A 24,434-nucleotide genomic window follows, 5' to 3' on the forward strand; every position below is an offset into this window, starting at 1 on the left:
GGCTGATCCTCCGCTCCATACCTGACTTACACCCACTTCTGACTGAGGCTTAAGGGGAAAATCCAACATAAGTCACTTCAACACTGTTACAAAACAGCCAGTGGTGAAGTGTTTTCCATTTCTGGACTTGTTGAAATACTCAATGGTTGTCAGTTTTGTCACTTACTGATGTGAGTTCATTTATCATGTCATGATTATCCCAACATGGATACAACAGAATCTGATTACTCAACATTTCACAGTCTGCAGAAAATAGTAAAGTTTGTTTTATTTACTCAGAATTAGAAGAAGTTTCTTACACAAAGGTTTAACAGTTACAGAGGGAGAAATCCATTGTGGAGATTTCTCCACCAAAAGTAGCCTCAACAGACATCCTGTCCATCTATTAAATATCTTTATCTTTACACAGTAAATCACAACTCAAGTGTGAGTGTCCATTCTGTTTACAGAGCAGTTACAGGTGCAGCAGAGCTGAGACTTTGGGTCTAAGCTGGATGGGATTTATTCCTGAGTGCTGCACTGTGGTTGAAGTTAAGGAGAGATTTTGGATTCAAAATAAAGTAAACTCATTGGGTCTTGTGCTTCAAGTCGCTGTTGACATTTTCAGTATTTAACCAAGACCACCATCTTTCCTGAATCACATCCAAAACCTCTGAGTTCCCTGAATGGAACCATCAAAGTATTAATGGGAAAACATACACAACACAAACATTTTATTGATGCATTCAGACTTGACAGATATATTCAAAATCAATGTTTCCTCATCATTCTTAATTATGGTTAAACTGTGACCTGTGCTGCATTATGTTTTTCCTAAAATCTACTTGCTTTTGCAAATTAGTCATTAATAGAGACATATTTTCCAGGAGACAGGCCAAGTGTCTCAAAAAATGGCAGAAAATCAAGATTTTTTCTTTGTTTCTCTCTTTTTTTTTTTTCTTTTAGAGCAGTGAAAAGAAAGACACCGTCCTGATTGTAAAGTGAATCTCTTTTGTGGCTTGATTACACATTAAGGGCTGGAATGAATCAACATCACATACTGAGCATGTTTAACAGTGAAGTCCCCTCATTCACCTCAATGAGACCACAGCAGTACACAGAGGACCCCAGGACGACAACGACAACAACAGATCATAACAGTCATAACAACAGTCATCTGCCAATAATGTCAGATTTTTTACCACCAGAGCATCCCATAATATAAAACAACTATATGAGACAATAATGAATTTGTTTTACTTCAAGTACTTTTTTCCCATTTCTTCAAACACCTTGGTGCCAGAAATCTCTATTCTGCTAAACACACTGTGCTGGCCAATCAAATGAGTGTAAGTATTAATTCCTCATATATGACCTGGTAGGACATTGTTATAAAGCGTGTTTTAAACTGGTGACTATATTCAAACTGGCCCTCCAGAATTCTTCTCACTGGTACTTGTTCCAACACAACTACATCAACACAGTCACCTGCAGCTCTGTTTAGCTACAAATGTTTGTCCCTTGATTTGTCTTGTATCCTCAAAGTGAAACAGTCAAAGGCAGAACAGATAGTACATACTGCAGAGAGGAGACAGTGCCCTACATAAAATGGTGGCCTAAGGAGGTTGGTTGGGGGAAGGGGTGGGGGGGGGGTTAGTGTGAGTGAGAGGAGCAGTGGAAACTAAATCTGCCACAGTGGCCTGTAATTGCTCACTGGGTGGCTACAAGGCTAACACTTGTCTAGACAGAGTCATTCAGAGACATACTTTGCTTTGGCAAAAGCTCAAGGCTGTAAAACCTGCATCACTGTTCCTCACACTGCAAACAATAAATTGGGCTTTCCCTTCAGTATCAGAAAGAGAGCTGAATGAAAAGGTGGTGTGTGATACATGCCTTTCATTTCAATGAAATAAACGGCTTCAGTGTAAATCAAAGACACATTTGTGGCCTTAGTCCACCGGCTACGTAACCTCTGGCTTGATTGACACCCAGGATGTCTGCTCTGATTTCTCTCTTTTTTTTACCATGTGGAAATTCACCCAAAAGACAGAAAACACAATCAGAAAACACAGTAAAATGAAATGCTAGACATTGATTCTGGATCACGTGATCTTCCGTCACCCATATCCAGTCTGTATTATCTGGATACTCATGTCAGGGCCTGACCTCAGCCTGGTGGCAGTGCTCACACTGCAGGGGAGAGGATGGGATGGGCACCTGCACAAAAACACAAACATACACCCAGACAATCAGCGTGAGAGAGACTGTGCTGACATTCAGTCACTGAGGTCACAGTGAAGTGAAATGATGATGTTACAGTCTGTTGATGTTCAACATCAACTTCTCTTCTGTCATTTTCCTAAAGAATGATTTATTAAATCATTTAGAAAACTGTGTGTCGGATCCATAACAAAAGAGAAATAAAAATGAAAATACATTTTAAAAAATCTGATCTATAAAACTGTGCTCATCCAGGCTTGCACGCAAATTTCATTTTATCAGTCATAAGCACTTGGTGAGATTCATATTCTGCCCAGAACACTCCCTCAGTTAACCATTAATGCTCAGTGCAAACCCATCATGAGTGTTGGATGTGGATGCCTTAGGTGCTTTGCTACACACTGCAGGAGTTTGGACTGGCTAGCAAAAACACAGGGACGCCCAAACTGAAAACACATTCAAACTGTTATTGCAAAATTTTCCCAGTATTAGAGGACTTTTAGAAATGTGACAAAGTTCTTCAGTTCTGTAGTGAAATGTGATAAAAATGTGATGATTAATTCATCATTTAATGTGCTCAAGATGAGAGAAATCAGGGTTTAGGGGTTAATATCAGGGAGACGTTAACCAGACTTGTGGGATAATTTGTGTTTTACAAGCACAAACACAATACATAGCACCTTAATGTGGATATAATCATTCATTTAACCTGAGGTGAAATTAAATCCATGAACGGTTCATCATAAAATCTGGCTTCAGTTCATTACTTCAATATCTGTGTCGCCAATTTCTCCAGTCTCCAAAATGTCTGCACCTGTGTACAGACACACACATTCTCTGTCAAGTTTGTTTTCATACAATCCCAGCTTTTCTAAGAAAAGCGGTGTGAGTAACTGTTTCATGTGCACTGTGTTTTTATCTTTGGATTCGTTGCTTGTGCTACCATGAAACCAGTGAAATCGAGTGTGAGCGTCATCAAACTGTAGCAGGGAGCAGAGACACATGCTGTATGTATACAGGTACACATTACAGAGAATCAGCTCCTGAGGTAAGTACCAGCTGGATTCAGTGTGAGATCTGTTATGTAGAGCTGCTTCTATTCACTTCAACCTCTGTCACAAAAATCCACAAGATCACAGGAACACCATCTTTTCAACAAAGACCAAACATTTGACAGAATCCACCACTAAGTGCTGTTTCAAAGTTTGTGAAAGACAAAAGGTCAGTTTTATAGTTTGACGATTTAAGTGTGAGGCAGTTGTGTGATTTGCCTGAAGAAAGCCACAATGAAATAAACACAGACTCCACAGCCAGCTGGTCAGGATTTATGAATCATCATGCATGCTGTCTCAGCAGAAAGACCTGGTAGATGCATTGTAGCCCACAGACGGTTTAAAGTGAAAGAAATGAAACTTACTGGCATTGTGTTGGGACTCCACTGCATCCCGCCGGCGCAGCAGGATCCTCTGCAGCTCCTCACCGTGGTTTGTCGACGGAGACGCTGCCTTTGGTTGGGGGGAGGTTCTATTGAAATTCTCCTGGACAATTTCAACAAAAACACATAGAGAGGGCCTGGTCAACAAACACAGAGCCGCACATTAACCATTACAGCTCAAGATGAGTTAATCTTGAAGAAACTCCAGCAGTTTTAAATTTGCGTTTTCACGTCGGTTTTACTGCTGTGTGTCTGACATTAACTGGGACTGATGCATCATTAACAGTATCAGAATATGTGCTCATTTAATCTGCTACACATGTTGCAGTAGAAGTTTCTCTCAGGTAAAATATCTGACTACTTTTCCAGTCTTGTTGAACTTTATTTCATTTTAACCTCCAAATGTGAGCACATCCATGTACAGTGCAGAAAAAGTCTCTCCTCCTGTGTAAATACAGTGAAAGTTCAGCTAGTAAAATATGGCTTGTGAGGATATTTGATTGTTGATCATTACCATGATTCCTTTAAGTTCCTGAATGGCAGAATTAGAGGGCAGCTTCTGTATCTGACAAAAGGAAAATAGGAAGAAAAAGATGGGTTTGGTAAATAAACAGCAGTCTGACACATTATACTTATTTTTCCTCAATCAGCACTTAGAGGCTAAACTGCACCTCTTACCACAGAGACGAGACACTGTAGGCAAGCACAAGGACATATGCTTTCTACAAGAAGCAAATGTGTCAACACACAATCATTGTGAGTCACGTCAATTTTCCCATCCTCATTATTTATAATTACCTCGCAGAGCAGGTCCTAATGCTATCTAATTTGGCAGAGTTGTTGTGCTGGAAGAACACGCAGACTAAAAGACATCTTGGCCATATGTTATGTTTTACTGAAACAAGCAGCTCTTAGATATCCCACACACTCATGGATTTAAGAGCACTGAACAATATATGGTCTACGATGTACAAAAAAACTCATTCAGGCCCTGGAACACTGGAAATCTGCAACCAGTGGTTTAGGCTGGTGATTTCAGAAAAAATGAAAAATTTTCTGTCACAATCACAGGCGTGCACTTTTAATGACTCCCCACTTTCATATTTTCATGTTCTTGTCTGTCTCTAGTGTTGTATGAGACATCTCTGCAGTTTGTATTAGACTTTTTACTAACTTTACGCAGGTGGATGGTGCTCTTTGTCTGTCTGACTAAAAAATTATTTTTCTCAGTCAAAACAAATAGTAAATGTAGGAGACATCAATTCCTGTATTCCAGGAGATTTTTCCGAGATCTGACACAGAGGGTTTACAACTGCAGCCAAAAAAAAAAAGGCCTGTGGTTTCACAGTGGTGTTTACTGGTGGAAAGAACAGCAGTAATATCTTCAAAACCTGAGGTGTCCCTGCCAACCTCCAGACAAACTGATACTCCAGCTGCTGGCAGGAACTTCGCTCCACCATTGTCTTAGTATCTCATTTCATTGAGTGACTTATTTAATTCCAATTGTGTGTGAATAAAATAACACACCCAAAAGTTAAATGTGTTATTGACTATGCCAAGTATATTTCATGAGTGCAGCAGGATCTATGTTATTTTATTTAGCAGTGCTATGTGACAATGAAATTGAAAAAAAAAAAAAAAAAGTGTTGAAACAACAAAATATTAGATCCTAATTTTATCATTTCTGTCCTGCAATAATTCTTTAACATCCCTGTAGTAACTAAGAACATGTGTAGTATGTTTAATTTACTTTACAGTGACTTCATTTTTGCAGGGGCAAATTTCTAACATCATAATAATATCTTCAAATGCTTCAATCATATTTCTCTGTCATCTACCTGGTGATTTTATTCAACATTTACACAGTAAGTCAGAATATCATAGGGGCTGTGTCTGTGTGCATTCTAACCACAGCTGTCACTTTTAATCAGAAATTCAAGCTACTATTCCAACTCGGTCAAAAAAACAAACAAAAAACAAACAAATAAATAAATAAATAAATTTAATCTGCACTGATCTACACCAATCAAACATAAGATTATGACCACTGGTGGATTAAGTGAATAACATCTCGTTATAACACAATGTTCTGCTGAGGAACCTTTGGTCCTGACATTCATTTGGACATTACTTTGTCACGTACCATCCACCTAAATACTGTCACAAACCAAGCACACACCCCTCCAATGGCAACAACACTCCCCAATGTCAGGGGCCTCCCCCAGCAGGATGATGTTCCCACCACACCACAAAAACTGTCACAGAAATGAAAAACAGAAATGTCTCCAGGAACACGACAAAGAGCCAAAGCTCTTGACCCCTCATACTGAGGGACCTCTTTAAAACAGCTCTGACCTGTTGGGTCTTGGACATGGGATCTCTGAAGATCTCCTGTAGTGTTTGGCACCGGGATATTGGCAGCAGATCCTTGTCATTGTGGGATGGGGCCTCCATGGATCTGACTTGCTCTGGATCATCCCACAGATGCTGGATCAGATTGGGATCTGGGAAGTCTGGAGACCAGGTCAACACCTTGGGCTCTTTGTCGTGTTCCTGGAGACATTTCTGAGCAGTTTTTGTGGTGTGGTGGGAGCATTATCCTGCTGGAGGAGGCCCCTGACATTGGGGAGTGTTGTTGTCATTGTGGGTGTATGCTTGGTCTGCTGGTGGGTGATAACAAAGTAACGTCCAAATGAACGTCAGGACCAAAGGTTCCTCAGCAGAACATTGTGTTATAATGAGATGATCGATTGTTATTCACTTCAGCTGTCAGTGGTTTTAATGTTATGGCTGATCAGTGTATTTGAATTAAAAATCCACACTACTCCAGCAGGGGTTGTTCCTAAAAATACACCATCACTGTGATGTACTGCAGGTCCCATTCACCTCAAAAGACAAAACTATTGTTCTCTTTGCTAACACAAAATAGAGAACAAAAGCAGTGTGAGCTGTGCAGAGTGGACATCATAACATCAAATCATATGAGAAGTAAGCATTTTAGATTTGACACCATGGATGGAAAAAATATGAATAAATGTCAAGCTGTTTGCTCACATTGTAAAATGCATTAGCCTTACAGTAATGTTTGCATGGCACCACAAATAAACATTGAGTCTACAACATAGTTCAGCACTATTCTATGTGGGTCACATTCAAATGAATTTAAAGACATTTAGTTTCATTTCAGTACAATTTTGTTCATGTAGGATTATTTTTGAAAATGTGACAGTGACAGTGAATATTCAACATTCAATATTCATGTTCAGCACAATGAGATCAAGATCTGGGCATTCAGCCCACAGTGGCGTGGGAGAGTGGGAGAACACACACAGCTTTGCAGAGTTATCAGTCATTACTGACAGTTTACTGCCATAAAACTAGAGTTTAAAAGCCAGAGTTTAATAGTCAAAAACACAGCAGGTCAAAGGTCATGTTGGGCTGATTTTGAATTTACCTGTCTTCTGACTCTATGAGGTGACTGGTTGACTGGTCGAAGGTGAACGCCTTTTTTGATCCTTTGCATCATTTCCTCCACGGCCTGCTGCCTGACGTCCACCTCTGGGTGTGACAGACACACAACAAGCGAGACAAAGATTTCATCACTAAGCTTGAAGCTTTAATGGTCTTTTTCAGCACACATGTTGTATTTAGCAGCTTCCCTGACACTAAATGGGACTCTGCCTCAGTGGGAAACAGTGCCAAGACCCAAAATGAGTTTAAATGATTTTGAGAGGTGCTGTGTAATTCACAGGCATCATTAGCATCGCAGCTGATATAAAACTAATTTGGATGTAAAAGCTTAAAAATGACACGAGGCCCTGGGACCAATCAATCAAGTTTTTGTTGGGGAAACTCTAGGGTTTTCCTTTTAATTATGCCAGAAATACTGAGAGAACTGGGTTATTGTCAATTTTGTGTTAGGATGGACTGGGCTGTAGTCATGGAACAATAATTATTGCAGTTGGTAATTCTGTAGCATTCAGAATACACCTGTAGAGTTCAGAGCGTTTGTAGTGTGTGAGGTTAACAAAATTCATCTGCTATGAATTACGACTGTGTAAAAACACAAACACTATTCAGCTTTTTTTTTTTTTTATGGAAAAGTTCTGCGAGGAAAAGAGAGTTTCTCAAGTTCACAAAAGACAAGAACAAAAATCAAATCCTGCGATAATGCAGCCTATTGGCAAAGAAATGTGAATATTTAATTTTCTACCATAGAACATTCAATGGCATACACAATTGAACTATTGTTGGTGAGATGTCTTTAAAATGTCACACAAAAACTATTTTGTGTTGTAGTAATAGTAAAATATTTTCCTCAGAAAGAGACTATTATTCTGGTGTCAGAGTAAAAGATCCTTGGGTGGCACCTTTTCAGCCCTGTATGTAATTCCAACAAATACTCTGTGCGTAGTGCCCAATTCAAGTCTCACATATTCAAAAACTATTTCACAAAATGAAGACACAGTATAGCCTGTTCAGTCAGCATGGATGTCCTACCTGCTCCAACAAGTCAAGGTTTCCCTTTTGTTTGCACAAATTGAAGAATTTAACATGTTGACCTAACAGGCCGATGATGGAGATTTGAGTTTGAATTTCTTATGCACCACTTGCTACAGCATTTGTCCTTCTACACACAAGTGACATTGATTTACAAAGGAAAAGGCAAAAAGAATAAATTCTAAAAGGGAAATAACAGGACTTAAGACCAGTTCTCCTACACTGAAATGTATGAGCCATAGCAGTCCTGAGGAGAATAAAATACAAAATGAACATACATCACATAGAGAAAGAAAAGATATGAATATCTGAATTTTGAGAGGGTGTGAGTTACAGAATGTGAACATTTTTACAGCATTTTCCTCACTGTAATCACTCAGAATATCAAAAAGTATAATTTAAGGAACACAGTGAAATTGAATATTAACATACAAAAATGTCCATCAAACATCCTTCTATCGTAACATTAAATAAAAATCTAAAAAAAGATCTCACACCATGCTAACACATGTAAGTAAAGTCTGCTGTGCCCTGTGTCTTCACGACATTTGGGTGTAGTGGAACAAACATAAAACTCCTGAGGTCTTACTTGCTTTTTAAAGTGTAGTTTTTGGGGTCTGGATCATGTGACACTGTGACCTCAGTGTGGCTACTTTTTATTTTGCCTCACTGAGAAAAAAAAAAAGGCTGGTGAACAGGTGTGTTTCCCTCTCCAGCTCTGTGAAACAAAGCTCTGTGAAAAGTCCTTCAGCTGAGGAAACGTGCAGGGGAATTATTGTTCTCTGTTTTACTGAGTTCTTCCTTTGTTATCTCTTTTCTTCTTCTTCTTCTTTTTTTTTTTTTTTTTTAATTTCTTGCTCAATATCACCATCATGTTCAACGTGTGTAGTTGCTGAACAGGCTGACAGACATGGATTGTTGTATCTGGTTTTTCAGTAGCTGTTCCAGTGATGTCTTGGTGCAGCACTAACTACAATAAAACTCTGAGCTGCTGGTGCTGAGGCCTTCACTGAGTATCTTGTATTCAAACTGCATTACTTAAAATCAACAATCAAAGACACTGTATGTTACAGAAAATAATAGACACCTGCCAGCACATCCAAACTGAAAGTCCTCCTGCACTGTGGTTTCAACAGGTTTAATCATGTGGGATGGTGCAGCAGTATACACTGTATAATTCATATCCTGTGAATGTTTGATGTGTACCTGGTGTCTTGGCAGAGTCCTGAACCACTAGTGGGATGTCAGTGTTGATGTCTCTTCTCTTTCGGATCAATGACAGCAGCGAGCTACAGGGGAGGGCACAGATGGAGACCAGCTGGTTGTTATTTAGGGTTCTGCTCTACAAGAACCTGCTGGTATTGATGTGGCCACCTTAACCAACCACTTCTCCTGTAAGGCTTTCAGGAACATAAAGGTTTTAAAGTAAATTATTGTTTTTGCCTGCTCATCTGAATATCACCATTTAAACTTTTTACTCACTTTCATATCATAAAGACTGTAGTAATAATGTAATAATACTAATAGACAGCTCTCTCTCACTGATTGCCTTCAGTGCCAGATCAGCATGATGAACTGACTGAGCACATTATGATGCGGTAAAGGCCAACAATACCAGAGAGGGTGCCTCCATGCTGCATACTTTACAGACTCCACACTACAGACACCACCTTTGGTGGCATTTCACTGTATGAGAGGTACAATGCTTCAGTTTCCCTAATGATGATAGGCAAAGCACACTGTGTGATCGAACCTGAGGGGGTTGGAGGCCAAAGCTGGAGCTGGAGGAGGTGGAGGTGGTGGGGGAGGTGGAGGTGCTGGAGCTGGAGCTGGGGGTGGGTTGGTAGCTGCCTGCAGCTTCTTCTGGAGCTCCTCAACTGGCCCAGTCAATCACATCCAGTTACAGTATACACACACACACACACACCACACACACACACACCACACACACACACACCACACACACACACACAGACAGACAGCACCATGAACAGAAAACTCTTGTAGTCAAGACTCTCAGGAACAGATCATGGTCTTCCAGGCTGACAAAAGGCATGAGGAGAATATCATGGTCATACTTTAAATCAAATGGGGCTTGTTGGCATTGTTGCAGCCCACACACACACACACACACACACACACACACACAGACACAGCTCCCTCTGTAGTGCTGTTGTTGTGCTGACCTCTATAGTGTACAGTGTAATGTCCCACAGTTCGTCTTGTCTTTACAGCTCCAAATATATCCTCACCTGTAAACCGCAGATCCTTAACCTCCACTTCAGCCTTGGAGCATTTGTCACTGTACTCCCTCTTCTCCTCCTCCACAAGCTCTAGTTTGCGCCTCAGTGCCGTCAGCTCTCTCTGAGTCTCACAGCTCCCCAGCCTGTCCTCCAACTGCTTTAACTGAGGATGGCCCAACCACAGCACACTGTCATTGGTACAGCTTTGTGTGTGTGTGTGTATATATATAAACAGACACACACACACACACACACACACACATATATATATATACATATATACATATATATGTTACATGTTGTTGCTGATGTTGTGACTGGTAAAAAACTCAAAAAATGTACATCAATCGACTTTCCTGCTGAAAAAAGAACAGCTCTGCAGCACTGTGTCCACTGCAGCTCCTATGCTAATGATTTCTGAGAAGCTGCATTGGGTAGCTGCCAGTTAACATTCAGCCATCCGCTCCCCAACCCCAGTTCCTTAACCAGTGTTTTAATTGTTCCTCAAATGAAGGGTATGGCAACCTCTATCCCGGTACCAGGAGAGTTCAGTGATCCCACTCAGCTCTAATTGTTTTCCATCAGTGCCAGAGGAGGTGGGAGGGAGCTGGAGGCTACACTGCTGCTTTTAATTAATAATCTGGCAGGTCATGGTCCCTAGGTTTTGCCATCATGGCCCATGATAATTCATCAGGCATTTCCCCCCTATGTAATTAACCAGCTAAATGATTCATTTTTTGATGGAATTTTGATGCATATGAATTAGAGGCATTACAGGTGTAAAACACAGGGATGGCATACATATGCAGTACTTTTCCTCTATTATTAACTATTTCATCTGTTTTTAATGAGTTCAGTATGAATGAATAATTGTACAAATAGTTTTGGTTGACTGTCAACATAGTCTCATCTTGAAGTCTGTCGTGTTACAGGCTGGATCCTGTGTCTCCTGAGTCAGTCTGTAACCAAGATATTTCCATTCAACTACAGTAAAGCTTTAATCATACTGTATTATAGATGTGAACAGCTGTGGACTTGCACACAGGCAGCAGATGCACTTTTATACATGCCACACATGGAGGTCAACAATGGGAGGGAGAGCTTTGTCTACTGTGGTTACTGGACAAGATGAAAATCTAAAAAATAAAATAAATCATTAAATTAAAATAAAGTAAATGTGCGCACATAGGCCCACAGCAAACCAACCCATTATCCAGTTTACTTTTCAAACGCGCAAACTTGAGCTGGTAACGACGGGCCGTGAATTTCACACCCAATTAACACAATTCAATAGGTCTCTAAACACTGCAGCCACAGCTGAGCCACACACATCATCTTCAACAGAAGCATCAACATTAACTAATAAAATGACAAAGATGAGACAATAAAATATAGGTAAAATGTATTTTACTCACTGAAACTGCTGATTATTTGTAGACAAATAAAAAAAAATGCTTGCATTCTCAGCCCTAAAGCGAATTAAAACTCATGCAAGAAATACGACTGGGCAGACTCGACTTTGAACATTAGCCTCCATGGTGATAGAAAAGGACTTATTGTTGGAACTGAGACTCACAGATAACCTCTAAAACAGAGTCACTGAACTCTTCCTCTTCAGCCATCGTGGCTTGAAAAAACAGCTATTAAACCTATACTAACATGTTTTAGCTTGCGCTAGCAAGCTCTATTTCTCTATTGAGAACAATTTAATACATATAGTATTAATGGAAAAGTGTAGAAAATATAAGTCAGTGATTGTGACAGTGTTTAGGCCAGCAGAGAAGGCCTTGCTGGCCCTGATGGCCCACCACTGCGAATTTTATGTCTGGTGAACCTTTGTGGACCCTTGCAAATTTTTGCAGCCAAACCACAAATTGGCTCTTAGAATTTTGTTCTTGTAACTTTTTTTTAAATTATTGTTTGTCCTTTTTTCCCAAATGTGTCATTTCTAGTTTAAAATATCAGGGAGATTTTTCTTCTAACACTGTAGTAAGACTTGTCTGAACTGCAGAGTGAAGCAGCTGTATGATCCAGGGTCTCAGAATATTTCCATACAAAGATTCAGAGCAGTTTCCTTTGACAGATGTTTCCTCCTCTACACTGAGTGGAAGGACATTTTGTGAGTGTAACAATAAAAAAGTCCAGTAGAATAAGATCTCAATTCAGTACAGTGGTAGGGTGGCTTTGAGCCCTGTATTTCCCCAACCGCCTAACTGCAAGAAGAGGAGCTCCTTTGGAGGACCAAGGATGAGGAATACACAACATATATACAGTGCATAAAGCCAGTGCCCAGTTTAGTTCTCTAACAATGTACTGCATTTTGTGCTTTACCTTCAAGTCACATTCACCCATTCATACATGGTCCTACACACACACACACACACACACACACACACACACATATACATATATATACACAGTATATGCTTCACTACAACACACAAACAGCACATCATGGGAGGCAAGATGACGTTCAGCATCTTGCTCAAGGACACTTTGACATGCAGACCAGAGAAGCCCAGGATTGAACCACCAGCCCTCAGATTAAGTGGACACGCAGGCATGTAGACATCTCATAATGAGGCTTAATCTCCACATGCTTGAAGAGTTTGCATTTTGTACGGATGCTTGAATTCACTACTTCCTGACTTGCTCTCCCATGTCCATCACACTAACTAACTCAGTGTGTGATGTTACCATCATAGATTAATCTGGTTTGTGAGTAAGTTGTGTAAAGAGACCTGATTCTGGTGCTCCAGCCTCTGCGTCTCTAGATCCTGGGTTAGTCTGGTGACCTGGCTAAGGGCATCCTGTAGAGCTTGACTAGGTGAGGAGCTCTGCATCAGGATCTGACTCTGTCTCTTCAGATTCTTTTGCTCGACCATCATCTGAAGAAAAGAAGGAGGGAAATACATGGACCTGAGTCATAACATAGTGTTGCAAGGGACCAAATATCCATCCATTATCAAAACTGTTTATACTGCCGCAAAGGGCTGGAGCCAATCCCAGCTGACATAGAGAAGAGGCGGCGTACACTCTGAACAGATCACCAGTTCACATTCACACCTACAGACAATTTAGCTTCACCAATGAACCTGCATGTCTTTGGACTGTGAGAGGAAGCCGGAGTTCTCTGAGAGAATTCCCGCAGGAACAGGGAGAACATGCAAACTCCACACAGAAAAGCCCTGGGCGAACCGGAGTTCGAGCCTGGAACCTTCTTGAGGACAGAGCTAACCACTGCACCACTGTGCCGCCCAAGGGACAAAAGAACAGATCAAAAATCATCATGCAAAGAATAAGTGAGGAACATGGAAGGCTAATGTATCAAAACTCACTGCTCTGCCAAAGCTCTCTGCTTCTGTTCTCAGATCCCGCTCCAGGTCCAACATGTCCTGTAAGGCCTCGTATTCCTCCACGGCAAACTGAGACACTGCACAGAGATTTCCACATGTCAGATGCAACATGTAGTCTTCACTACATCAGCAGTCAATTAACTGTGATACCTTGGTGTAATTACTGTAGGAAAATAAGACAATGTGCATGATGAGCACCCTCTTTTCCATGTTAGCTCATTAGTGATAGTGTAATAATGAAGGCCACAGTAACCACATGCACTCCCCACTAACCTCTGTTGTATTTCACCAGGAGCTTCTTTTGCTTCACTGTCTCAGCAATTAAAACTGTGTTATCGTGTTTCTCTTTCAGCAGCTGCAAATGGAAGGAGACAGAGCAGAGAAACAATACAGAGAATCACATTTCTTTTATGAGTTCTTTCTCACAGATGCTGTTTTACACATTTACAGTCACTCTTCCCACTTTAAGTGCAACTAATGAAAGACTAAAGACTTATCTCAGATCACATTTCTGAGACAGATGGACCAAAACAAAAGTGATTTTGTGTGACATGGAAAACAGGTGGTAACTAACATACTGGTTAACTAAGTTTACATTCAGTGTTATTCCATTAATGCAGCCATGTTTACTCCACTTCCAGTCTTCTTCTTCCCCGCCTTTGACGGCTCAGTGTGGTATATCTAAGCACCCACCACCTGTTGATCAGTGGAATGGGTAGGACTATGTACCGCTGCACTTAATCTGGATTTGGCTGCTGATCTAGGTTAATGACCCGTCTCTTTCTGATAATTTGGTAGCCTTGCTGTAGATATAGATTTATTATGAGTAAAGATGTATTGTATATGGAATCTGAGTCTTACTGAAAGGGCAAACCAAATAGGAAAATGCTTCTTCAACCTACTTCTTCCCTGGTTTCCCTCAGTTGGCCTCTTACTGCCTCAAGATCAGTCACTGCTTGATTCTTCTCCTTGACTGCTAACTCCAATTTATTTTGTAGCTCTGAAACAAAGAAAATCAAAACGTCAACCGGTACTCTTACACACTGTACTGTAGGACTCTGGCATGGTGAGTACCACAGATCTACACAGTCAACAATGGTTGTTTTCTGAGTTGCTCAGGAAAACATTACAGTTGTTTTGTGGAGGACTACATTTTCATCTGTCCCCTGAATTTGGATGACATTGCTCTAAACTGACCAAATCCACCAAACTGAAGGGAAAACAAGTGTGAAAACATTATTCCTGTTAAAACAGAGAGAAACTGGGAGCAGCAGAGTGCTGAATGCTATACTGATGGAATCAGTGCTGTGAAAATGGACATTATACTAAATTTACCACACAAGCTGTTTCAATAGGCTGCAGGTAATTTCATCCCCTCAGTGTTTTTTTAACCTGGCCTTTGTTAGTGAATGGCCTGTATGTTCCCAACTATTATTTTGAGACACGGAATAAATGTGTTTACCCCAGAAGAGCAGTGAAAAGCTCAGAATCCAGAAGAATGTGCCGCACTTGCCTTTTATTTATTTCCTCATGATATGTGTTTGCAAAACTAAATGTGCAGCATCAGCAGTATGTATTTCTACACGTCTGTGATAATGTCAGTCATTTCCTTCATGTAGCAAATGCCTGAATTTTAAGAGTCTCTGTACCCAGGAAATCTAAGAAACCCTTTTGTTCTTAAATCTTTGAAATTGCACAGAGATGCAATCTGTTAATACAAAGCAGCTCACAGCAGGACCAGGAGGAGACATTTAGGAGGATATTTAAACAGAAAAGGTCACTGACACCTAAAATTGTTTTTAGCGAAGGATGGAATGCCCTTTGTTAAACAGGACAAGTACTGAGTTGAATAAAATTCTCAAATTAAATGAAAATGTTAAAAACTGTCTGAACAGTTTGACAGTGGCAGGACCTTCCCTGGGGCTCACCTGTGTCTGTGCTCAGCTCAGAACCTGCAGCAAATGTTCTCTGATCGTATTTAGTTTAAACCTATACTGTATATGGTAGAAGTAAAAAGTGACAATATCCTGTGTGTGCCTTGACAGGAAGTACTTTCACTAGCTGTCCATTAACATGCACCGATGAATGTTCAATATAATAAGCCCGCAATCTTAGAGCAAGTCAACTTATTTCTGAATTCAATCATTTTCTCTGTCAGAGTGTATCATTTGCAAATAAGATGATTATCTCTCCCTTTTAATGCCAACGGGCTTGAACAACATGATGGGAAAAGCATCATGGGGTATAAATCCATTATCACCCAAGGTATAATTACTGGCTGACTAAAGGAACGAACCATGACATTTCCTACAGACTGCTGGATGGGAAGAAAAGTACTTCACTAATATCATATCTCAGACTCAGAACATCTGTACTTACTTCATGTATATGCAATGCACAGCTTAGCAGTTTACAAATGAGTAGTAGTTAACTTTTTTGGGGGAGTCTATTTGTACTTTGGTACATTCAGCTTATATACAGTGATCTCTGATTAAATAACTATCAAATGAAGCTACAGTGAATGTTAAAAGAGAAATTTCATTACGTTAGGAAGACACAGATAAAAAAAAAGTTACCTTGAACATCCCACACACTGTCAAAACTTATTTATCAATAACATGTTGGTACTTAGATCAAGATCACAGATCACAGAACTGTGATTAATGTTTGCTGTGTTCAGTTCAAAATGATGATCTGTGCGGACAGGTTTTAGTGGCGTGATATTAACCACATAGTTTATTTCTATGTACAGATGTTGTATTATAAATGTGTTTTTGTAAGTTCCTGTGTAGATCAAGCTCCTAATATCACTGGATCATGAGCTCATTAGCTCATTAGACCATGCCATGCATGCATGGTCTAATGAGAGCTCCAAAACAAACTTTATTTATCGCAGGCAATTAATAACAATATAGAAGCGTTTTCATTGGCTGAGTAGCTCGAGACCAGTAAATCCACTTTGACTTGTAAATTCTGTGCAGTGCCTCTTCTGTCATTGGTGGCTCTATGGTCCATGAATGGTAACAGGTTGTAATAATATAGGAATGATAAAATGTCAAACCCTAAAAAAACCTTTCCTATTAAGGTCACTATTTGAACAGAAATAAAAGATAAATGCCTCAAGTCTTTTTGCTGTTTCTATGTGGCTAGAACTGTGAATACAGTATACGGTGACTTGGAGGAGTTGGAGACATCATGTACCTGAGACAGTGGCATGGCACTGAGGGGAGAGGCACACCTTGCTGGCTGCATTTAGGTCTTCACCATCCTCCTCTTCTTCATCCTCCAGGTTGATCTGTGTGATGGTCTCTGGGCTGAGGTGGGACAGCATCATCATGCTCTTCCTCTTCAGGGAGCGGTTCTGACGGTTCAACTGCAGTGACGAGGCACAGACGGAAACATAAAGGGACATGCACGTGGAAATGTCAGAGCAGAGTATGGTGGAGAATGTCAGGAAGGAAAGAGATCAGTGGCACTCTAAACCTAAATCTCTAAATCAAAATTTTAGATTTCTCAAAATGAAATCACTTCTTCAATAAGTACTGTTATGTGCTACCCACATTATCTGCAAAATATAATAGTTCACCTTTGGTGCTATAAAGCACCATACAGTAGTCCAGTGGATTTCCAGTCTCAGTACATTACGTCCTGTGAGCTGCTGATCTAATTTGGTTTTTATTGTTAATTATTCAAAAATCATCCCATAAAAGTGTTCAAAAGCTTAATTTTTAAGTTGAGCTAAATAGCTATAATTATAAGTTCTAAATGTAATTAACTAACTTGTACACCATGGCCAATAGCATTATAATCAGCAGCTTACAATTATATTTCCAATTATGGACTGAGTAATGTAACTTATTACTCAGCACCTTTTTTTTTTTAATTGCAGTTTAAGCATACACAACACAAACCCACATCTGTCTTTGAAGCATAGCATAGCCTCTCCTCCATTATCCTGACCTGTATTAAGAATCACATTCAGTATGTCACATATGTAAATTCACATTAAATATGATTATATAGGTCGTATTAATATATACTGTATTTTCTGTGTATGTTTAATTCACTGAGTTTTGTCTTGAGTCTTGAAATTACAAGGAGGAAATATCTATTAAAGGACACAGCTAATGACTTCAAAACTGGGTAATAACAACTTATTTCTATGTAAAATCACTTTTATTATGATTAAGCCACAAAGATGGTACAAACAGTAACATTAAACCTTTCAAAAAACAGACGCTTTTCTTTGATTTTCACAGATAATTTGCTCATTGTTTGACAATACACCCATAACAATAACACTTAGGTGTACTGTAAACAGAGAGATGAGTTGGTGCAGCCACAGAATCAATCTCCGAACGCACAACTTCTGGCATATTCAGCACATGCTCCTTAAAAGGCGACATGAATCCAACACAAACTGACAGGGCCTGCATCTTACAGTGCCTTCATTTCTCAAATCTGCATAGAGTGACAAGCGTGCTTTGTATTAAGCAAGTGGAAAATAGGCAAAGAAATAAGGTAGCAGAGAGACAGACAGGGCAGATGAGATGTTGTTCTGATTTCCTCTTTTCTTTGGCCCTGCAATCAGTCATAATGGCAGGACGCATGCAAAAGCAATGATAAGGTGTGAAAAAACAGACATCATTAAAGGAGCACAAGCAGGCGAAGGAAGCAGAAAAAGGCAGTGAATATCTCTTCTTTTAGATGTAATCACAGTTTTTGATGTGACATGTATTTGCATCTTGCATTTCTGTGCATCATGTTTTTCTGTGTGATTATAACTTCTAACACGTATTCTTATGTGCAGTTTTTCCTTGTAATTCTTTGCAAATTGATCAGTTCTACTTGAAGCATACATACTAAACTGCCACAATGGCCATTTCATCTCTAAAAGTTCAATCATCGGGACAGACATATGTATCAATTAAGGAGACCATCACTAAGCAAAACATGAATGAAGCCTATGGGAAGAGGATGCCAATTATGCATGTTTCTTGGTGTCATCTGTAGGAAGAAAAGTGCCTGGAGAGGAGAAAAAAGAAGAGAAATAGAAAAGGCGAGCCATACAAGAAACATTTATTAATGGCTTCCCGGTGAGAGCAGATTGCAGCAATTCCATCTTGTGATGATGCCCTTCAGACTGCATCTTTTTTTTTTTTTCTTTGAAATGCAATCAACAATACATAACATGGAATCACATTATCTTGATAATACGCTACAATTGGTGAGAAAAATGTACGTATAAAATTATATACTCAGATCAATCAAGGCTGACATAGCATTGGGCTAGCACTTTCAGGAGGTCACCATTACAAAGTCACAGCCCCCTCATCTTACCTTTGATCACACATCAACACAAAAATATTAAGCATCAAAAACACATTCTGATTAGACTGGTTGTAAACTGCAAACACCCGCTGGTTGCTTTTTAATTCAAAATATTGAGGACTTAACTTTAGTGTCTGTCAGACTGGGAATATTCGGCAATTACCATCATTGGGGTACACGGAAATTAATTCTTCAGCCGGTCTGTTCTCCTCTGAAGACATTCCATCCTGTATTATGGGTTTGATTTAAATGTAAATAAGTAAGCTGATGTTACACCTTCACAGCATAAAAACTGTGACTTTACAATGTTGCAGAAATTAAAGGTCAACAACACTGTTCACATAGATAATACCTTCTGACCTTACTCTATTCACAGAGCTTACAAGTGAAAAATGTTTCTGCTTAAATAAGTGAATTGTTGATATGTTGTTAGATATGGTTAATAGGGCCCGCCGCCTCCCCCAGCCAACCACCCACCCCCACTGACTCATACAAAGTTCTATATCAGCAAGACAGGCACAAGGACTGTCTAATTATTGTCATTGTTTTATATCAAAAAAGAAGAGAGCAGAAGACATAATAAAGCTTGACAGAGAGTAGTCACTTACTGCCATGAGGTAAGCTTGGTATATCTTAACAACAAATAGACTAATTCCTGTTGTCAGACCAGGAGTGGCTTTGTTTACTGCTGGCTCTTATGGGCCCTCTTCAGTGGACATTGCCTGCTACATTATGTCTTTTTTATACTGATGCCAATTCTTGCACTAGGTCAGTAGGAAAAGAAATGTCACATATTAAAAGGAAATGATAAAATTATATTTGATTCTGTGTCATCAGTTGCTAAATATTTACTGATATTAATATTCCAAACCAGAACATTTGCACCCAGAGAATACAATGACAATGTAAGTACTGTAACAAAAACATGCTGGATATTTGGAAGGACTATTTTTATATTAAAAGAGTAGCTGTAGATGGGGAAATCTTTTGGGATGGGAGAAATTTTCTTGCTAAACCAGTGCAAAAGCACACCTCTGAAGCACTGCTGTTGTTTGAAAGCTAGACTTTAAATTTACTTTGGCCATGCAGGACAGTAGGCATTCATTCATTCATTCATTCATTCATTCATTATCTGTACCACTTATACATTAGGGTTCACAGGGGGGCTGGAGCCTATCCCAGCTGACATTAGACGAGAGGCGGGGTACACCCTGAATGGATCGCCAGTCCATCACAGGGCCAAACAACCATTCACACCTACAGGCAATTAAGAGTTTTTCACCAATTAATCTGCATGTGTTTGAACTGTGGGAGGAAGCCGCAGTACCCGGAGAGAACCTTCTTGTTGTGAGGCAACAGTGCTAACCACTGCACCACCGTGCCGCCTGACAGTAATAATAGTGATAAGAATAAGAATAATAATATAGAAAATAAAGAAAATGGTACTGTTTCTCTCTTATTGTCTGCACATCCACAAACTTGGATATACACTTTCTGATCATAACCAAACTTCATTATCTAACCTCAGTACAGCACCGCACTGTGTAGAGTGCCACCCCAACATGAGTACTAGCCTCAACCTGGCCACCCCTATGAAAACCTTCTGCTCATAAGTAAGTGTGATGTAAACAGGAAGGAGAGATTGACTCTGAGTCTCTGTTAAAGCTGCTGAACTGTTAAATCTTTGAGAGAAAACTCCTGTCAAAGCTTTATCTACTTATTATTTGGTCATTTTCTGCTCATATCAAGAAGGAAATGCAACAATATCAGTAGGATTTGACCTACATCCACAATCCACAATGGGACCGTACGAGAAGTTTAAAGTTGTCTCTCTCGATCTGTGTGTGTGTGTGTGTGTGTGTGTGTGTGCCTTTCTTCACCATAGATGATAGACAACAGTGTTACAGCATGCTGAACACTGGAATAATAATTATTGTACTGTCATTTGTTACATGTAAGTTAAAGGTTAAGCTTTTTAACCTTCATAAAATATAGAACAGATTGCAGCAGTGAGCAGCAGATGAGTGTCTTGAAGACATCTTTGAGCCAGTAGTATTAAACAACAACTTCGTCAGCTCACCCAGAGAGTGAGCCAGTACAAATCTTACTTGTCACTCCTTTAAGATGAAAACAAACCAAAGAGGGCCACTGAAGGCTGAGGAATGTAACAAAAAGAGGCCTAAAAGTCAATCTTCACCATAATTCTCCCTCAGCCTCCCACTGCCCAAAATCTGGTCCAACCAGGTGGACTGCAAGGGCTTTTGTCCAGAAATTGAATGAGAAATGATTACAGTGATAAGCTCAACACCAGTGGGCTGCAAAATCACTATGTGCCAAGCTCCCCCACTCTCAATCACAACTCACATTTTAGCAAGGACCCCAAAAATGTGTGCTCTGAATCAAATGAATCCAATGCAATTTTAGACATATGGGGACAGCAACAGAACTGGAGGAGCACAGAGTGCTTTTGATTGCAACATACAAATTGAATGTGTCAAAGTGATGGTTTCTGAAATACACTGAGCAGAGATTCATCTTAAATGGCTGATTTGATGTTGTAGTATTTATTTAGCCAAACATTCTAAATCAACAGATCCTACTATTCTGATTACATTATTCCTACCTTGTTTTAATGTGATGACACAATTTTCCTGATTGTGAGCATGCTTTATTGGACTTGAATCCAAGTTAGGCAATGTCAGTAACATACAAATAACACAGATGGAATGACAGACTGCTAGTTCATTGTCTTTTAACAGTAGTGTATTTGTATAAAGATGAACTGCACCTTTAGAGGCCAGGGCTTCAGCACTTTCTCTACACGTCCTTTCGACCTCCAGGTTCTCCTGAATGGCACTGACCTCTTCAATGACCATCTGAGACACTGAGAAAGGAAAGAGAATTAAAAACATAAAAAATTATGAACCAAACTGGCTTTATTGCTGTAACTTGGTGTGAAACACTGAGTGTCCTCAGGCCCCTGTACGCTGTGTAATTTTGGGCCGTTAAAGCTGATACTTGATGATACTTGAGTGGATATTGTAGGACATGCATGTAAAATCAACTGTCAGTCAATAATTGCAGATGCATTCAGTATAAACATGGTATATATATATGTATGACTTTGCAGATATGTTGATTAAAAGTGCTCTAACTTTATGTTCAGGAAAAACACAGCAGTGTGACAGGAAATGGACCTGCACAGTGTGTAGAAATGGAGGAAGAATTCAGATCCTGCTCTGATGTAAGAGTGAAAATACTTCAGTGAAAAACAGTCAAGTCATTTTCTAGGCAGGCCACAATCACAAATCTGCACAGCGTATGACACCTGCCATTGTTAGGCTTACGACGACACCAAAAGTCCTACATTCAAATACAATTACGCAAGTATTACCAGCATAATGTGACATGCACCTGCGCATGTTACATCATTATAAAAGAAGTTATTTGGGTTACGTTATTTGATTGTTGATATTTTATTGATATTGTAATGTGGCATGGCAGTCTGACTGTTACATATTGTTGCATCATTTCAAAAGCTCATAAGATTTTTTTATATGTAAATCCAGATTTATTAACCAGAAAATTCCCTCTGAAATACAGTGGAATAGAAGTATAAAATTGCAAACAATGAAAATACTCCATACTCCCATCCACCCAAATTTATTCATTATCTATACTGCTTATCTTATATAAGGGTCGCAGGGTGGCTGGAGCCTATCCCAGCTGGGCTGAGAGGTGGGGTACAGCCTGGGTGCCAGTCTATCACAATGAAAATACTCCAGTAATATACAAATACCTCAACCTATACCTATTGTACTTAAGTACAGCAATTGAGTAAATATACTTGTTCCATTTAATTATGGGTAGGGGTTTTACAATACCTCACAGTGTGTTGAATGTAAGGACAAAGAAGGGAACAATAAAGTATAAAAATAAATGGGACACGGTCAACTTTTCTAACAATATTATCAAAGAAAAACAAGCCAGCAGTAATTTTGTAGCCTCTGTAGTTGGGGTAACCTCTCTGGCCCAAGTGTGACACATGCTGAGACTCAGTGAAGCAACAAGTTAACAGACTGAAATGAATCCATGGTTAATGATGCAAACATACAGTATACAAAGACAAGACAATGATGCATGTTCATCTTATAATTTCTGCTCTTTAGCAAAGAATGCCAGGAGTCACTTGCCTTTGTTGATGTGACAATGTTATTGAAAAGCAACACATTAAATTCTACTGAATGACTGCATTCATGTTAATACAAATTTAAAAAGTCAACTCATGGCTATTGAACCTGATCAAAATGCCATCAAGGAAACAAATAACATGATTAGGATGTTCCAAATGAGTGGGTGCATACCTGTGACTTCTCATTTCATCGCGGAGTTAATTGAGATAAGAGTGCCGTAACACTTGACACTGAAGTATATTTCTGCTTGCTATTGTGTCTGCCATCTGAGTAGCCTCATTGGTGAGTGACCTATGTGCATCATTATAATATGAATTCAAAAAGAAGTGAACTAAATAATCCTACCAATGTATCTTTTATTCTGATAATTTCCCCTACCATTTTACTTTCATCAGCCAAGGCCAAGGTGTATTGAGTATAGACTGAATACATGCAGGAAAAACTTTAGAGCATAAGACTATGAATAATAGTTTAGGGTGTATGTGGGCTTTTTGTTCTGAATAATACATGTGATGTTGCACTTAACCCAGGGTGAGGAGAAACATTTGCCTTTAAGCCTTATTTCTTTGCTAAACTACTGTATCATGTATGACGATAGGGCTGCAATAGAAAAATATATGATGAGAAGAATGGTGGATTTTTATTTGATAGAACACTGAAGAGTATTAAACCAAGCCAATATAGGAAGTGAAGTTATATTCACACCTGTATATTTATAAAGGTATACATTGTCTGTTCAATATAGAACAGCAGGCTGAAAGTTAATCCAAGCCTATCTTCAGTAGAAATCAGTAACATTTATCTATGTTAAAGCTGCGTTGTTTGATTTGCAGGAGAACAACCTGAAAACATTTCTACCTGAAATCTCATGTATTTTGACAAGAATGTGTTCATTCATTTGCCAGTGTCTGTGAGAGCAGCCCAAAATTTATCATCAGGACACTGAACATATCCACATTTGCAGACACACAATGGTATATAAACATCATGTGCACCTCTCAGAGTACTTCAGGGCCTTTAGCAAAATAACTGTAAATTTACACTCACATATTCACCTGCAGTCTAATGAATATAAACCCAATACTCTCTCTCTCCTTTTACCTCTGTTTCAGTCTCCACCAAATAATATCTGTCTTTTCAGCTGCTAAATCTTCACCACCTGGTCTTTAACTGTGTC

The 24,434-nt window shown here is 39.4% G+C and overlaps 1 protein-coding gene across 1 annotated transcript in view; it reads right to left on the reverse strand.

Moving 5' to 3' along the window:
- Positions 1–197: 197 nt before the first annotated feature.
- Positions 198–24,434, reverse strand: part of shtn1 (shootin 1) — a 31,617-nt gene continuing 7,380 nt past the window's right edge. The window contains exons 4-16 of the mRNA XM_051076783.1: positions 21,848–21,948; positions 16,935–17,106; positions 14,636–14,733; positions 14,007–14,088; positions 13,716–13,810; positions 13,119–13,265; positions 10,387–10,540; positions 9,888–10,011; positions 9,341–9,423; positions 7,089–7,192; positions 4,149–4,199; positions 3,617–3,737; positions 198–2,196 (exon numbers count right to left, since the gene is read on the reverse strand). Of these exons, the coding sequence (XP_050932740.1) occupies positions 2,165–2,196; positions 3,617–3,737; positions 4,149–4,199; positions 7,089–7,192; positions 9,341–9,423; positions 9,888–10,011; positions 10,387–10,540; positions 13,119–13,265; positions 13,716–13,810; positions 14,007–14,088; positions 14,636–14,733; positions 16,935–17,106; positions 21,848–21,948 (1,364 nt within the window). The 3' untranslated portion in view covers positions 198–2,164. The remainder of the gene's footprint in view (positions 2,197–3,616; positions 3,738–4,148; positions 4,200–7,088; positions 7,193–9,340; positions 9,424–9,887; positions 10,012–10,386; positions 10,541–13,118; positions 13,266–13,715; positions 13,811–14,006; positions 14,089–14,635; positions 14,734–16,934; positions 17,107–21,847; positions 21,949–24,434) is intronic.

This window comes from Lates calcarifer, linkage group LG16_LG22, assembly GCF_001640805.2.
Source record: "Lates calcarifer isolate ASB-BC8 linkage group LG16_LG22, TLL_Latcal_v3, whole genome shotgun sequence".
Classification (NCBI taxonomy): Eukaryota; Metazoa; Chordata; class Actinopteri; family Centropomidae; genus Lates; species Lates calcarifer.